This window comes from Puma concolor, chromosome B1, assembly GCF_028749965.1.
Source record: "Puma concolor isolate L17-30 chromosome B1, mPumCon1.1.hap2, whole genome shotgun sequence".
Taxonomy (NCBI): domain Eukaryota; kingdom Metazoa; phylum Chordata; class Mammalia; order Carnivora; family Felidae; genus Puma; species Puma concolor.
The window spans coordinates 204,671,950-204,687,470 of NC_141670.1; the positions used below are offsets into that span (position 1 = coordinate 204,671,950).

Consider the following 15,521-nt stretch of genomic DNA (forward strand, 5'->3'; position numbering starts at 1 on the left):
GAGGTGTCGGGCCTGAACTGAGCTCCACCTGCATTTGTGCAGAGTTGACCGGCGTTTGAAAGGGAGAGGGCGGGAGTAGGGAGGTGGTGGCGGGCTCCGCAGAGTGAGAGAAGTGACAGTTAAGGAAAGACAGAGGATTGGGGTGAGTCCGTGCCCCTGAGGCCTTCAGATGTGGACTTCAGCGTTACCAGATCGGCTTCGCTGCAGGGGAGAGGCAGTGCTCCTCTACAAGGAGGGCCGGGTTTTTTGTTTTTTTAAGTTTATTTTTGAGAGAGAGAGCACAACGGGGGGAGGGGGAGAGAGAGGGAGGCACAGAATCCGAAGCAGGCTCCAGGCTCCGAGCTGTCAGCACAGAGCCCGATGCAGGGCTCGAACTCACGGATTGTGAGATCATGACCTGAGCTGAAGTCGGATGCTCAACCGACTGAGACCCCCCAGGCGCCCCAGGACTGCCGGCTTTAGGACTGCTTTCTCCCTTGTGCACCTGGCACCGTGCAGGCTCGGGATGCAGCAGTGGATGGGACATACGAGCATGTGTGACCTCCTGGGCGCTATGGTAAATAGAGCGAGGAAAAGCCATGGGAGAGCAGCAGCCTGCTGATTTTTTACTGTTTTTATTGACGCTTCTGCTAAAATGCTGACAAACCGTTTAATTGATTATCCCTGTGTCCCGCTCCCCCAGATGTCCTCAACGGAACTGTAACATTTTTACCTTTGGAAGAAGATGACAAAGGGAACGTAAAGGTTGAGACAAACAACGTGTATCAACTCCGGCTCGGTCGGAGCAAAGAAGAATGGTAAGAACTGAACAGTGGCTTCCTCCTCCGGCACTTTGTTTCCAGGCAGGTGTTGGAGCAGCTGCAAGATTCAGGCCCCTCGAGAACTGAAGGGGCAGCTCTGGTGTGAGAACCTTCCTGGGAGGCTTTGTCCCTTGTTGGCCCCTGTGTGGGGGTGGGGCGGTCACCGCCTGGCCTGAGTCTGTGTTCTTCGTGTTCCGTGAAGCCTTGAGAACTGGTAGCAACCGGTTTTAGCGTCCAGGTCAAAGAATTGCAAATCCTTCCATTTTATTCCTTGCAACTTGGGAACTTGAGTGAGTGTCAGCTTTCTTGTTTCCTTCCTGCTGAGGCTCCCCCATGGTTGGGATGGAGTGGGCACCCAGTGGTGCTTCTCACACGAGTGGTACTTGAGCAGGACCCCCTAGTTCCGTGTGGCATTTGGGCCTGTCCAGCAAGTGTCCAAACACCTGTTTGGTGTTTTTTAAATGACCGAGTCAGAGGGAGGGTAAATTCACTTACCGCTCTGCCGCTGATGTTTTCCTGAGAGCCACATCTGGAGAGTACAGATACTTTCCAGAGCAGCCTTGAGGATTGTGTCTGTTTCATCAGACGTGGCTTTGTAGAAAGGAGAGGAGTACAGTGGGAAGCCTGGTTTTGCAGTCAGAAAGGTCAGAAAGGGCTGGGTTTCCCCCTTAGCAGTGTGGCCTTGGGTATGTCGCCTCTGTGGCTCCCAGTTTTCCCGTCTGAAATGGACTTAATAATTCTTGAACCTCTGAGGAGGGGCCTAGGCTTCCTGGGGACCTGTTGCAGGCAGAGAAGCTTGCCGGGAATTCTTAGGACCTGGGTGAAGCCTCTTTGTTTTTGTTTTTTGTTTTTATATTAAATATAATTTATTAAGTTGGTTTCCATACAACACCCAGTGCTCATCCCAACAGGTGCCCTCCTCAATGCCCATCACCCACTTTCCCCTCTCCCCCACCCCCCCATCATCCCTCCGTTTGTTTTCAGTATTTAGGAGTCTCTTACGGTTTGCCTCCCTCCCTCTCTAACTTTTTGTTCCCCCCTTCCCTTCCTCCATGGTCTTCTCTTAAGTTTTTCAAGATCCACATATGAGTGAAAACATATGGTATCTTTCTCTGCCTGACTTATTTTACTCAGCATAATACTCTCCAGTTCCATCCACGTTGCTGCAAATGGCACGATTTCATTCTTTCTCATTGCCAAGTAGTATTCCATTGTATACATAAACCACATCTTTTTTTTTATTTTTAATTTTTTTTTTTTCAACGTTTATTTATTTTTGGGACAGAGAGAGACAGAGCATGAACGGGGGAGGGACAGAGAGAGAGGGAGACACAGAATCGGAAATAGGCTCCAGGCTCTGAGCCATCAGCCCAGAGCCTGACGCGGGGCTCGAACTCCCGGACCAGGAGATCGTGACCTGGCTGAAGTCGGACGCTTAACCGACTGCGCCACCCAGGCGCCCCAAACCACATCTTCTTTATCCATTTGTCAGTTGGTGGACATTTAGGCTCCTTCCATAATTTGGCTGTTGTTGAAAGCGCTGCTATAAACATTGGGGTACAAGTTCCCCTGTGCATCAGCACTCCTGTATCCCTTGGGTAAATTCCTAGCAGTGCTATTGCTGGGTCATAGGGTAGGTCTATTTTTAATTTTTCATTTTCATTTGTTTCCATATATTTTTTAACTTCTTCTCTAATTGCCTGGTTGACCCATTCATTCTTTTGTAGGGTGTTCTTTAACCTCCATGCTTTTGGAGTTTTCCAGACTTTTTCCTGTGGTTGCTTTCAAGCTTCATAGCATTGTGGTCCGAAAGTATGCATGGTATGATCTCAATTCTTGTATACTTATAAAGGGCTGTTTTGTGACTCAGTATGTGATCTATCTTGGAGAATGTTCCATGTGCACTCGAGAAGAAAGTATATTCTGTTGCTTTTGGATGCAGAGTTCTAAATACATCTGATCCAATATATCATTCAGGGCCCTTGTTTCTTTATCGACCGTGTGTCTAGATGATCTATCCATTGTTGTAAGTGGGGTATTAAAGTCCCCTACCATTGGGGCGCCTGGGTGGGTCAGTCGGTTAAGCGTCCGACTTCGGCTCAGGTCATGATCTCGCGGTCCATGAGTTCGAGCCCCATGTCAGGCTCTGTGCTGACCGCTCAGAGCCTGGAGCCTGTTTCAGATTCTGTGTCTCCCTCTCTCTCTGACCCTCCCCCATTCATGCTCTGTCTCTCTCTGTCTCAAAAATAAAAAATAAATGTTAAAAAAAAAAAAAATTAAAGTCCCCTACAATTACCACATTCTTATCAATAAGGTTGCTTATGTTTGTGATTAATTGTTTTATGTATTTGGGGGCTCCCGTATCCGGCGCATAGAAATTTATGATTGTTAGCTCTTCCTGACGGATAGACCCTGTAATAATTATATAATGCCTTTCTTCGTCTCTTGTTACAGTCTTTAATTTTTTTTTTTTTTAATGTCTGTTTATTTTTGAGACAGAGAGAGACACAGCATGAGCAGGGAAGGGGCAGAGAGAGAGAGGGAGACACAGAATGTGAAGCAGGCTCCAGGCTCTGAGCTGTCAGCACTAGAGCCCGATGCAGGGCTCGAACTCACGAACTGTGAGATCATGACCTGAGCCGAAGTCGGACGCTTAACCGACTGAGCCACCCAGGCGCCCCTCTTGTTACAGTCTTTAAAGTCTAGTTTGTCTGATACAAGTATGGCTTCTCCACCTTTATTTTCACTTCCAGTAGCATGATAGATAGTTTTCCATCCCCTCACTTTCAATCTGAAGGTGTCCTCAGGTCTAAAATGAGTCTCTTGTAGACAGCAAATAGATGGGTCTTTTTTAAAAAATCCATTTTGATACCCTATGTCTTTTGATTGGAGCATTTAGTGCATTTACATTCAGTGTTATTATAGAAAGATACGGGTTTAGAGTCATTGTGGTGTCTGTAGGTTTCATGCTTGTAGTGATGTCTCTGGTCCTTCGTGGTCCTTGCAACATTTCACTCACAGAATCCCCTTAGGATCTCTTGTAGGGCTGGTTTAGTGGTGATGAATTCCTTCAGTTTTTGTTTGTTTGGGAAGACCTTTCTCTCTCCTTCTATTCTGAATGACAGACTTGCTGGATAAAGGATTCTCGGCTGCATATTTTTTCTGTTCATCACATTGAAGATTTCCTGCCATTCCTTTCTGGCCTGCCAAGTTTCAGTAGATAGGTCTGCCACTAGTCTTATCGGTCTCCCTTTATAAGTTAGAGCGTGTTTATCCGTAGCTGCTTTCAGAATTTTCTCCTTATCCTTGTATTTTGCCAGTTTCACTATGATATGTCATGCAGAAGATCGATTCAAGTTACGTCTGAAGGGAGTTCTCTGTGCCTCTTGGATTTCAGGGCCTTTTTCCTTCCCCAGATCAGGGAAGTTCTCGGCTATGATTTGTTCAAGTGCACCTTCAGCCCCTTTTTCTCTCTCTTCTTCTTCTGGAATTCCTATGATAATGGATATTGTTCCACTTGATTGAATCACTTAGTTCTCTAATTCTCCCCCTCGTAATCCTGGATTTTTTAATCTTTTTCTCAGCTTCCTCGTTTTCCATAGTTTTATCTTCTAATTCACCTATTCTACCCTCTGTCTCTTCAGTCCACGCTGTGGCTGCCTCCATTCTATTTTGCACCTCATTTGTGGCATTTTTTAATCCATCGGGAGTATTTTTTAGTCCCTTGATCTCTGTAGCAATAGATTCTCTGCTGTCCTCTATGCTTTTTTCAAGCCCAGCAATTAATTTTATGATTATTCTAAATTCTTGTTCAGTTATATTTCTTAAGTCTGTTTTGATCAATTCGTTAGCTATCACTTCTTCCTGGAGTTTCTCTTGAGGCGAATTCTTCCGTTCCATCGTTTCGGCTACTTTTCTGTCCCTTTTGCCTTTTAAAAGCTTGTTGTGTGCTCTGCCCGTGCCGGCACTGCTGTATGAAAGGAGGGTCCCACGCCGTCCGGGGCCTGGCCCTTCAGGAGGTTGTTACTTGCTCTCTGTTGTTGTGACTTTGGTTATTTTATTTCCTACTCATAGTGATGGTTTGGACCCTCCACCAGGTGTGCTTTGATTCGTTCCTTGGAGTAGCCCTGGAAAGGAGAACAGACAGACAGGAGACGAAAACACGCACACACACACAGAACAAACAAACAAGTAAACAAAAACAAAAAACAAACTAAAAACAGTCCAAAAGCAGAAAACCAGAAACACCGACTACAAGTAAAGAACAGGGTGGAGGTGCTGACGGAAGAGGACAGAGAGAAGTGAGAGGAGTGGGGGGGGGGGGGGGATAAACATTGACCAGGCAGAGAGACTAAAAGGCTTAGTCCAGAGAGAGAGGAAAATAAGGAAGGAGGCAGGGAAAAAGAAAGGAAGATACAGTTACCCGGACAGAGAAACTATACGGCTTGATTATTCCAGAGAGAGAGAAAGGAGCATAAAGAAGGAGGTGTGGAACACGTGTCAAGAGAATGCGTTAAATTTGTCTGTTTAGACAGACCAATAACCAGAGTAACCAGCCTGGGGGAGGGAAGAGATGAGGAGGAGAAATGGGGGGGTGGGCAAGAATATATGTCTGTATCCAGAAGTGACCTAGAGTTAATCCAGGCAACGCTGCGTCGCTGGGCTGGGGGAACCGTCCGCAGGGTCTGTCCAGCTCCGGGAGATACGCGGTCACCCAGTGCGGAGGGGCGTGGTTTGGTGTAGGCTGGTCCCGCCTTCACCGTGGGCCCCAGGACTGATCCCTGAAGCCCCACCGTGGTGGTGGTTGTGGGGTGGGGGGGGGGGGGGATGGCGATCCCCCAGTCTCTTCTCGGCGGACCTGGTAGACCCCGTTTGAGTCGTCCTCACTGTGCCACGGGCGCAGATGGGGGCGGTCCTTCTCGCTCCGCCAACTCCCCTGACCCTGCGCTTGGCTAGGATTCAACGTCCCGCTCCGTGTGCTCTGGTGCTGGGGAAGCGCCTCTCCATGTGGCCTGATACGTGGTCCCGGCTGGCCGTGTCTGTGCCCCCGCGCTTCAGGGAGGACCGCCTTCTACTGTGGACCTCGCTACCAACCTCCCCACCGAACCCCGGGGGTGGCGGACGCAGGCAGGCTTTGTCTTATTCCCACAGCGCTCCAGGGAGGGGGCCGCTTTCTCCTACTGCGGACTGCGCCCCTGACCACACCGAACCCGGCCGGCTCCCCTCCTCCCCAGGTGCGTGAACAGGGAGCCGGCCCCAGTCCGATGAAAGCCCCGCGGTTAGGGATGGGACCCCTCTGAGTCCCAGCCCGAGGTTTCTCTCTTGTCCAGATACAGTCCTACGCTTCCCCAGCCGTTCTTTCTCCTCCCTTTGTCTCTCGGAAGAAGGGGATCCCTCCCCTCCGTGCCTACACGGCCCGTTTTATCTCCCCCAGTTCACAGTCACCCACTTACCGTTTCTCAAGTTTCCCCATTTTCTTCCCAGTAGTTTCAGTCTCTTTTCCTGCCAGACTCTTGGGGTTCAAAGTCCTTTGGCTTCAGCACTTCTTTGTTTGAGAGACACAGGAAGTGTGGATCCCCTTACTTCTCCGCCACGTTGGCCCCCCTCCTCAAGAACCACGGGTGAAGCCTCTTTGAATTTTCAAGAGACTGCCCAAGGAAGGGGGGGGGGGGCCTGGCCCCAGGCCCTTGCCTCAGCGAGCGCAGGCGCCTTGGGGAGAGCCATGTCTCCCGTGGCGGTCGCCTGGGGTGCTGATGGCAGAGCTGTTAGGTGAGCACTGAAGGCTCCTGCTCGGGTCTGTTGTGAGGGCGCCCAGCGGGGCCCGGCCCTGGCAGTGCCCCGTGCAGGTGATGCGTCGTGGTCACGTTCTGGGCTGACGTCCTGAGGACTCGGGCTCGGCTGCCCGCTCCCCATCTTTCCAGGTTGGCATTTCCTGTCCTTGCCCCACCGGGCAGCCGTCCCTCACATCCCCTTGGGCACTGGGACCAGATACCGAGCATCAGTTGAATGGGAGTTGGTGGGGCCGCCACACGTGCTCCCCACCGGCACCTTCTGTCGCGGCAGTGTTGGCGTGTGCCCGCCGCGTGCTCAGCACTGGGTAGAGCGGTGAGCGGGTCTCGTGGGGCGACACATCTACACGCTCTGCCACCGGGTAGTGCCGAGTGCCGCGAAGTACCGTAAAGCAGGTGAAGTGGGTCTCTGCCTTCCCTGACGAGGGGACATGGGAGCAGTGTCGTATCCGGTCCACGCGGGGTGCGTGGGGAATGCCTCCGAGGAGGGGACATCGCACGTGAGGCCCGAGCGGAGGAGGGAGTAGCCGTGGGGACTCTGGGGACACCCAGGGAAAGAGCACGAGGCCCAGGGAAGAGCAGGGAAGGGCCTGACAAGGTGTGCGGGCCCCAGCGGGAGAGCTTCCAAGGTGAAGGGAGTGGAAAGGGGTGCAGCCCTAGTCCTGCCCAGGCTCTTGCCGCATCGTGACCTCGCGGGGGTGCATCTGTCGTGGAGAATCGGGGCCTGTTACTTAGGAGTGACTTGTGTCCCTCCGACACACACGCTGGCAAAAAGCCTGCAGGTCCCTGCTCCCTCTGGGGCAACTGGCCACTTGCCCTTGTCCCCTCGCGCCCTCCCCAGCCCTGCCCCTCTCATCCGGCTGCCTGTGCTTCTGCTTACTCTCAGGGGCCCCTTCTCTCTCTGCCTGACCAGCTCCGTGCTGCTCTCCCCTTTATCGTGCCGCCAGCGTTGGGTCCTCAGAGGGGTATTGTGGGCTTCTGCTCGCGCGTTCACGCAGACGGTGAGGGCCTGCCGTGCGGCCTGTGTGCCGTGGGTCCCCGCACCCGGAGCTGCGGGCTGGCCTGGGCCCCGAGACACGTGGAGACAGTGAACCTGTGAGCTGCCCGGGGCTGTGCCTGTGCTTAGCTTTGTGACTGGGCACTCAGCTCTTGGGCCAGTGAGTTTTAGCGACCGGTGCGCTCGCATTTGAGTTGCCCTCGTGGAGATGTGGAATATGAGAATGGGAGGAGAACCCTTGGACGTTGGGAAGCTGGCTGGTCAGTGTGTGAGGCAGACTGTAAGAGGGGCTTTGTCATTGGTCATCCATCCTTGTGACGGGATGTGTGGGACGGGCAAAGGCATCTTTAGCCCTGGTGGCAGGGGAAGAAGACTTCCCGCTTTTAAAACGTGCGTTTTTCTCCATTGGATGAAAGTTCTGCAGCTCGTTCCAGATTTTTGGGTTTCGGGTCAAATCGTTATGTCAAGGTCAAATAGCTGTGTTAACATGCACTCTACTCTTGAGGGAAACAGTTAACGTACAGATAGGACTTGAAACCAGCCCTGCTTACTCATGTTTCTCTTATTTTTAAAGGTTCATATCTATTTTAATTTTCTGTCCAGAAAGATGGCATTCAGACGGAACTGTTTATCCCAAACCCGCCTGGCTGGGGGAAGAGCTGCTGGCCAGGCTGGCCAGGTGGTCTGTGGGGAGCAAGAAAAATGGGTTTAAAAGCACCCTGTCCCTCATTTCCGTCATCGAATACAGCAAGACTTACCAGGCGCTTAAGGAGAAGCATAAAGACATGGTCAAGGTAACTCTGGGGAAAACACTTGTGACTCCCTTGTTCCGATGGGTGGCGGTGACCAGACAATAGGTCAGGCGGGTAAAGTCGTTTCTCCCGTAGACCTTCCAGTTCATCCCGACGCAGACATCACGGCAGAACATACCCACTTACGGGCCCCACTGCAGGCAGGCTGTACTTCGACATTTGTATGGATGCGAACCGCAAAGATATTGACAGATGTGTTACGGAGAAGGATCTTCTCTTTTGCGCTTTGTGAATTTTTTTCCAAGCGAATAAAAGGGAATATTTAATTGAAAATACTTAAAGATTAGTTACTCAATTGCCACATTTCCTTAGGATGTACTTAAGGATGTTTAAGGAGAATATATAAAAACTTAAAGTACGAAAGCATATGTTTTCCGAAAGGAGATACATCTCAGATCACGTCTATCACTACATATTGAAGACATAAAAAGAAGGTAGCAGCAGACGTCTGTGTTCACACCCAGAGGAAGAAATAAAGCGTCACTAATGGGGCTGAACTTCTCTTGTGCCCTTGCCAGGGTCCGGCCCTGTTCCTGGAAGGAACCATGACCTGTCCTTTCCATGTGTGGTTTTTTTTCTCAGTTACCTGTGGTCGTGTAACAGGGTGCCCCAAAGGTCACAGGCTGGAGGCAGTGACCCTTCATTAGGGCACCTGGCCGACCTAAGCTGGGGACCCTCCTCTTCCAGATGCTGGTCTGTGAGGCCTTCATTATCTTACTAACTGTTCGGTTCTTTCAAGAAAGGACCTTCTGTTATCCCAGCCTTTGAAATTGTCCTGAGTCACGCAGACTGCCCTGCCTAATCCCCCATGCCTAGAAACAGAATCCAGAACAGGACAGAACGTGTAACCTTGTTGGTGTTTCCTCTTCTGCCAGATGTCCTCTGCACGTTGCTAGTTTCGACGATGGGGTGTCACGCTTGTGCAGCTGGTGTTGCACAGCTTTGAGAGCACCTGACCGTTGTCCTGTGTGGCGGCTGAGGTTTTCCCCTCAGGCTTTGTCCCTGCTTTACGGATAGGGAGATGGGGACCAGCTGACAGCCAGTCACCAACCGACGAGAGGGCTAGAGCTCTGACCTCCTGACCCTTTCGCTCTCCTCGCCCGGCGCCTTGCTCATTTTCCTCATCTACATAAACGTCAGGGATGGCATGGCCGAGAGCTTTCCCCTGATGTCCTGTGGTCTCATCTGAATGTCTTACATGTGTTGTCCTTGCTGGAAAATCCTGCCTTGGACGGCATTGCCCTTGACGGGTCCTGTGATGCATCCAGGGTACAAGTTTTATGTGTCTTGATGCGGACCTCTTACTGCAGCAGAGTGATCCTAAGTGTCTGCTTTGCAGTGAGCTTATTTTTTTAAGTTTTACAGCCTGATGAGTTTGACTTGTGCCTTATGGGGATACTTAAGTATAGCAAGATGGCTAGGTGCTGGGAGAACAATTTACATACGCTCTTACTGATTTCTCAGGTGTGGCCTGAAGTTACTGATCCTGAGAAGTTTGTGTATGAAGATGTGGCTATTGCTGCCTACCTGCTGGTAAGGACCGCTGTCGTCATCTAAGCTCCTGTGGGGCGGGGCAAGGTTGCCACTGGCAGAAGCTGTCAGCGAGGAACCGCACGTACCGAAGGGAACAGCATGTATCGAATTCCCTGCCTTGGGGCGTGTCTGGTTCTGCTCGCCAGGTTGGTAACAGGTGCAGCGGTCGGATTTTGCGTGAGTGTGGAATGAGTCTGAGTCGTGTGAAGCCGAGCTGTGGGGACTCCAGCTTAGCCAGGTGCCTGCTTGATTCACCGTCGCCGTGGACACGCTGGGCGGCCCTCGCTGCTGGCGGGGCCCATGTGATAGGCACTTGCCTTCCAGTCCTGAATCTTCCCTTAGCTAGCTCACCAGTCTTGATTTTAGACTAGATAATTTCCAGTTTCCTTTCCTCTGTGATTCTCATCGCCCGTTTAGAAACAGCGTATCTTGCCTTGATTATCAAAGTAGATGGTCTTGAAGAACATAGAGAAAGCACGAGGACACCAACAAACAATAATCTGTAAAGCTCTTGCCCAGAGATGACCACTTCCATGCGGACTCTTGATGGAAGAAGAAAGCTTCGATGCCCCCACAGCATCAGGCAAGAGCAGGGGCCGACACCCCTTCCGCTCCCTCCGCTCACCTGTCCGACACCCACACAGAAGCCCAGGGCCACAGACGAGGCCTCTCTACCTGTTTTGGAAACGTGATTTGTAATCCCACGTGGGGTTTGTGTCTGAATTACTCTTGGAAGAAGTGAATCAGGAACTGATTATTTTTTGTTTTGTTTTGTTTTTTTAAATTAGATTCTGTGGGAAGAAGAAAGAGCTGAGCTGGGCCTGACAGCCAAGCAGTCCTTTGTTGACCTAGGATGCGGAAATGGTCTCCTGGTTCACATCCTGAGCACCGAGGGGGTAAAGTGCACTTCCCTGGCCGTTTTGGCTCCTTTTCTAAAGCGTCTTCCGGTCCAGCACAAGGGCCCTTGAGCTCTTTCTCTGCCGGTACGAGCCGCATCCAGGGTCTGCCTGGCTGTCAGACTCGTGACTGAGGAGAGAGCCGGCGGCCCTCGCGCCACGTAGGACAGGGCTCGCGGGCGCGCCTGTAGAACGACAGAGCCCACAGCACGGCGGTTTCTGCTGTCGGTGCCTCTTCGGGACACTGGAAGGGAGTGGAAGGCAAGGTGGATTCTGCCCTCCAGAAGCTTAAGTCCAGCTCGGAGGACAGTGTTTACACTGTGATGTAACACGGCCATACCGAGTCTTGCACCATTTCTGGACCCGTGAAGTAAAGGCAGGAAGTGCTTAGAGCAGCCCCCGCCTCCGGGAGCGGTTCCGTGTGAGTGCGAGCCACGACCCGCCCAGGCTGGTGCTTCCAGCTGGCGTCAGCCTTCCTGTGGAGTCGCCGAGCGGAGTTGCCTTAGCTTGGCAGCTTCACACTTCGTCACGGGCACCACGGCTGATTTGTTTTTGTTTTTAATGTTTATTTTTGAGAGAGAGACAGAAAGTGTGAGTGGGGCAGGGGCAGAGAGAGGGAGACTCACAATCCGAAGCGGGCTCCAGCCTCCGAGCCGTCAGCACAGAGCCCGACGCGGGGCTCGAACCTAAACTGTGAGATCGTGACCTGAGCCCAAGTCGGACGCTCAACCGACTGAGCCCCCCAGGCGCCCCGCCCCGGGAGCTGATTGAACTGATTTCTTCTGAGGGTAGCATTGTTTTCTGTCTCAGAGACGTTCTGTCCACAACTGTAGGAACTTAAAACGGGGCTGTTACAATGTACCTTTAATTGCTCTATAAAAAAAAAACAAGGTCGTGGCACCTGGGTGGCTATGTTGGTTAAGCGTCCGACTCTTAATTTGACTCTTAATATTGTCTCGGGTCGCGATCTCACAGTTCGTGAGTTCGAGCCCCATGTTGGGCTCCGTGCTGACATCTCGGAGCCTGCTTGGGATTCTCCCTCCTCTCCCCTCCCTCTTTCTCTGCCTCTATCTCTGCCTCTCTCCCTCTTGTACGTGCTCTCTCTCTCAAAATAAGCAAAAATTAATAACAAAAGTGGAAAACTGAGTTTGTAATTCTAACAGCTGTGCCCAAGTTGTCTGTGGGATGTCGGCACATCGGGTGGTGACTGAAGGCTGGTGGGTGAGGAGGACGGGGTTCCTTGTGCATCCCCTTCTCCGCCTGACTTGGAAAGAAGCACGGTTGCCCTGGAGAGCCGGCGGGCGCGGGCACGGCGTGCCTGGTAAGGAGCAGCCGAGGAGAACGAGCCTCGCCTGCTGGCAAACTGGAGGGGCAGATGTGCTGGGGTCCGCACTTGACTCTGGGGCCCTGGCCCCGGACGCGTGCCCGCTCCTTGACTGCATTTCCCCTTCGTGACGACTCCCGGTGACCCTTAGCAGGGCACAGGTTCTTAACCTGTGCCTTGGAGGGGCACGAGTGTCTGTTGGCATTGCCGAGAAACCGCGGGCGCCTTCACCGCGGAGGTTGAGGGTCTCTTGTGCTTCACGCCAGTGGCAGTACCTGCAGAGTCGGATCTGTTCCCGCCAGTTCGTAACAATGCGCTGCCGTTAACCTTTGATTTCTGAAACTATTTCAGCACCCAGGCAGAGGGATCGATGTCCGAAGAAGAAAGATCTGGGACGTGTATGGACCGCAGACTTGCTTAGAGGTACTGGTTTTGTTCACTTGCCTGAGCCCAGCAGGTTGTCCCCCGGTGACCCTTGTTTTGCCGAGTGTCCAGGGGCCTGGTGCGTGTTACCCAGTCCTCACACAGGGCCAGGTGTCCATCCCCTGTTGTCCCCGCCGCCCGCAGGGCAGGACACACGCATATCTGTTTGTCCTACCTCCTGTTCTCGACTGTGTTTTTGGATGACAAGTTACGTTATGTAAATCTTTGTGCAGGAATCTTAGGTGATAAATCTTAATCCACTTAAGACAAATCTGTCATAGGCTGAGCTTTAAAACTTTTTTTTTTTTTTTTAACATTTATTTATTTTTGAGACAGAGACAGAGCACGAACAGGGGAAGGGCAGAGAGAGAGAGGGAGACACAGAATCTGAAACAGGCTCCAGGCTCCGAGCCGTCGGCACAGAGCCCGACGCGGGGCTCGAACTCACGGACCGCGAGATCGTGGCCTGAGCCGAAGTCGGACGCCCAACCGACGGAGCCACCCAGGCACCCCTAAAACGTTTTTAATGATACTGTCGTGTTGGTTTTCAGAAAGGTTTTCTTTCAAACGCTTTCATTTCAGGAAGAATTTCGCGTGCCGTAAGATACGCATTCAGGAAAACAGGAAAAGCTAGAGATTTGCGTATTTACCAAATATTTGAGTGCCGCTTTCCTGCCGGGCACTCTCAGGTGTTGATGCACGTGCTGCCCTCACGGGGGTGGGAGGCACCCCCAGGTACAGCGTGGGTACGGGGCGCCAGCTGTGACGTGTGGAGCAGGGTTGAAGACCTGAGCGGGGCGGGGAGGACGAGGGCGCCACTGCGGGGCAGGTCCTGCTGTGTGCGTGGTGGCCCCAGGAGGGCCGCCCTGCAGGAGGGCTGGTGGTGAGAAGTCCGGGGAGAGAAGGTCAAATGCAGCCGGCTGGGGGGCCGCGGACAGGGGCGGCACATCTGCTCTGAGCCCATGCCTGTGGGGCCAGGGTGAACCCGGGTCACTCCCGCCTTGCTCTGGAGTAGCTCCCTCGCCCTGCTACCGATCAGAATGTGTCCCAAGGGGGAAAGTGACCGGCCCCCTCAGCACTCCCACGTCAGGTGCGGATGGTGTCGGCATCTGGTCGAGGCCTCCGAGCTGGCCGGCCGGCGGGGTGCTCAGCGGTGGGGTCCACGCCCTTCGCTCCTCCCCGCCACCCAGCTCTGCTCAGCTGCCCTGGTTGCCTCAAGGCCTTTGTCCTGGACTTAAATGCAGGGTGGGACAGGACACAGGTTCTCCTCCCCAGAGGGCAGAGCGCCGACAGGACTCTTCATGTGTTGATTTCCGGGAGAAGAGCCTGGCGCCCCAGAGCTCACGGCCTCGGCAGGTACTCTCTCAGCCCTCCCGCGGCCCCGCTGCCCTCACGAGGCAGGGCTCAGCTCTGTCGTTCCATCTACAAATAGGAAATAAAAGTGACACCATTTCTGTATTTTTCTCTCTGCCTCACTTTTAAAGTTGAGAATAATATTGAAAAAAATACTGCAAAAAATAAAAAAGATCAGCCTCCGGAGGGAGGTTCATTGCAGGCTTTGCTCATGTTTTCCTTGTATGTTTGTGTTTTGCTTTGTAATGTAAGAATTTGCACTTGCTTACACATTCATACATCAAAATAGGTTAAACGTTGAGAAAAACCCCAGGTTTGAAGAAAGTTGAGGAGCCGGGCGACGGACTTGGGGGGGCTCTGCAGACGTGCAGACAGGTGCACACAGACCATGCGTCACCTGGTCAGTCAGGCTCTGGGTTTAGTGCGAGGCCGATGAGCAGAGTCCCAGGAGTTACGTGGTTGGTTTCAGAATTCCCTGTGTCCCTGTGTTCTGTGAAAAAGCAGAATAATTTCTTTGGGTAAGAAGTTCAAACAGCAGTTGAACAGGCCCTCTGTTTAGTCGTGACCCTAGGACAGAGCTGGCTGGCATGACATGCCCCTTGGAGAACGGGGAGAAGGTTCTAGTTCTTTATTTGAGGTTCCCCAGCACCCCGACTTTTCTGTGGAGGGGGAAACTGCCCCAGCCCCCTCATTCCAGGCCTGCTCAGAAGGTTCTGGGTTCTAATCTCATGTGGATCTTCTTATTACTCCTGGACCTTCAGTCGTGGTGTTGAGTCCTGCCTGTTCTCATGTGCAGCGTGAGGCTGGATGCTGACCACGTTTGTGTTACACCTGCTGCAGGGGAACACAGCCAGAAATGAGTGTGCTTTTGTTGGTGCGTATGAGTGTTTGTGTATATGTCCTGGTGTGTGAGTCGTTGCCACGAACAGGGACAGTCTGTACAATGGCTGAGCATGAGTTTACAGGTTCTTCCAAAAACCCTATTTGATTGTAAGCAAGAGACTGTTAAGAAAAAAACACTAGTTTAAAGAAGTTTTTTTAATGTTCATTTATTTTTGAGAGAGAGAGAGAGACAGACAGACACGGCATAAGCGAAGGAGGGGCAGAAAGAGAGAGGGAGACAGGGAATCCGAAGCAGGCTCCAGGCTCCGAGCTGTCGGCACAGAGCCCGACGCGGGGCTCGAACTCACGGACCGCGAGATCATGACCTGGGCTGACTGAGCCACCCAGGCGCCCCAAAACACCTGTTTTAAATAACATGTTGCATGGATCACAAAACGTCTTAATTGTGTTATGATGCTGTATAGGAAGGGGAACTGCTAAAATGTGCTGTGTTCAAGATGTTGATGAAACCGGCCTCGTTGTCTGACGTGCCGTTGGCCAGTGGCTGTAACTGTGATGATGGCGGTCGTGAACTGTAAACCACGTGTTTGTTAATGCAGGCCATTTAAACAGAAATACACGGATTTTAACATGTGTGTAAATAGAAGCACAGATGCTGAATTTAAGAACCAGAAAGATCGTAGAATCCAAATTCTACTTTTGTATGCATCACGTCTGCAAAAGGCACGTGGTTCTGTTGTCGTAAGGAACG

General features: G+C 52.1%; 1 protein-coding gene across 2 annotated transcripts in view; it reads left to right on the plus strand.

Moving 5' to 3' along the window:
* TRMT44 (tRNA methyltransferase 44 homolog) overlaps window positions 1-15,521 on the plus strand; it is a 30,060-nt gene that overhangs the window by 743 nt on the left and 13,796 nt on the right. For both annotated transcript variants that reach the window (XM_086705547.1, XM_086705548.1), the window contains exons 2-6: window positions 683-797; window positions 8,161-8,380; window positions 9,863-9,931; window positions 10,720-10,827; window positions 12,503-12,574. In XM_086705547.1, coding sequence (XP_086561673.1) covers window positions 683-797; window positions 8,161-8,380; window positions 9,863-9,931; window positions 10,720-10,827; window positions 12,503-12,574 — 584 coding nt within the window. The remainder of the gene's footprint in view (window positions 1-682; window positions 798-8,160; window positions 8,381-9,862; window positions 9,932-10,719; window positions 10,828-12,502; window positions 12,575-15,521) is intronic.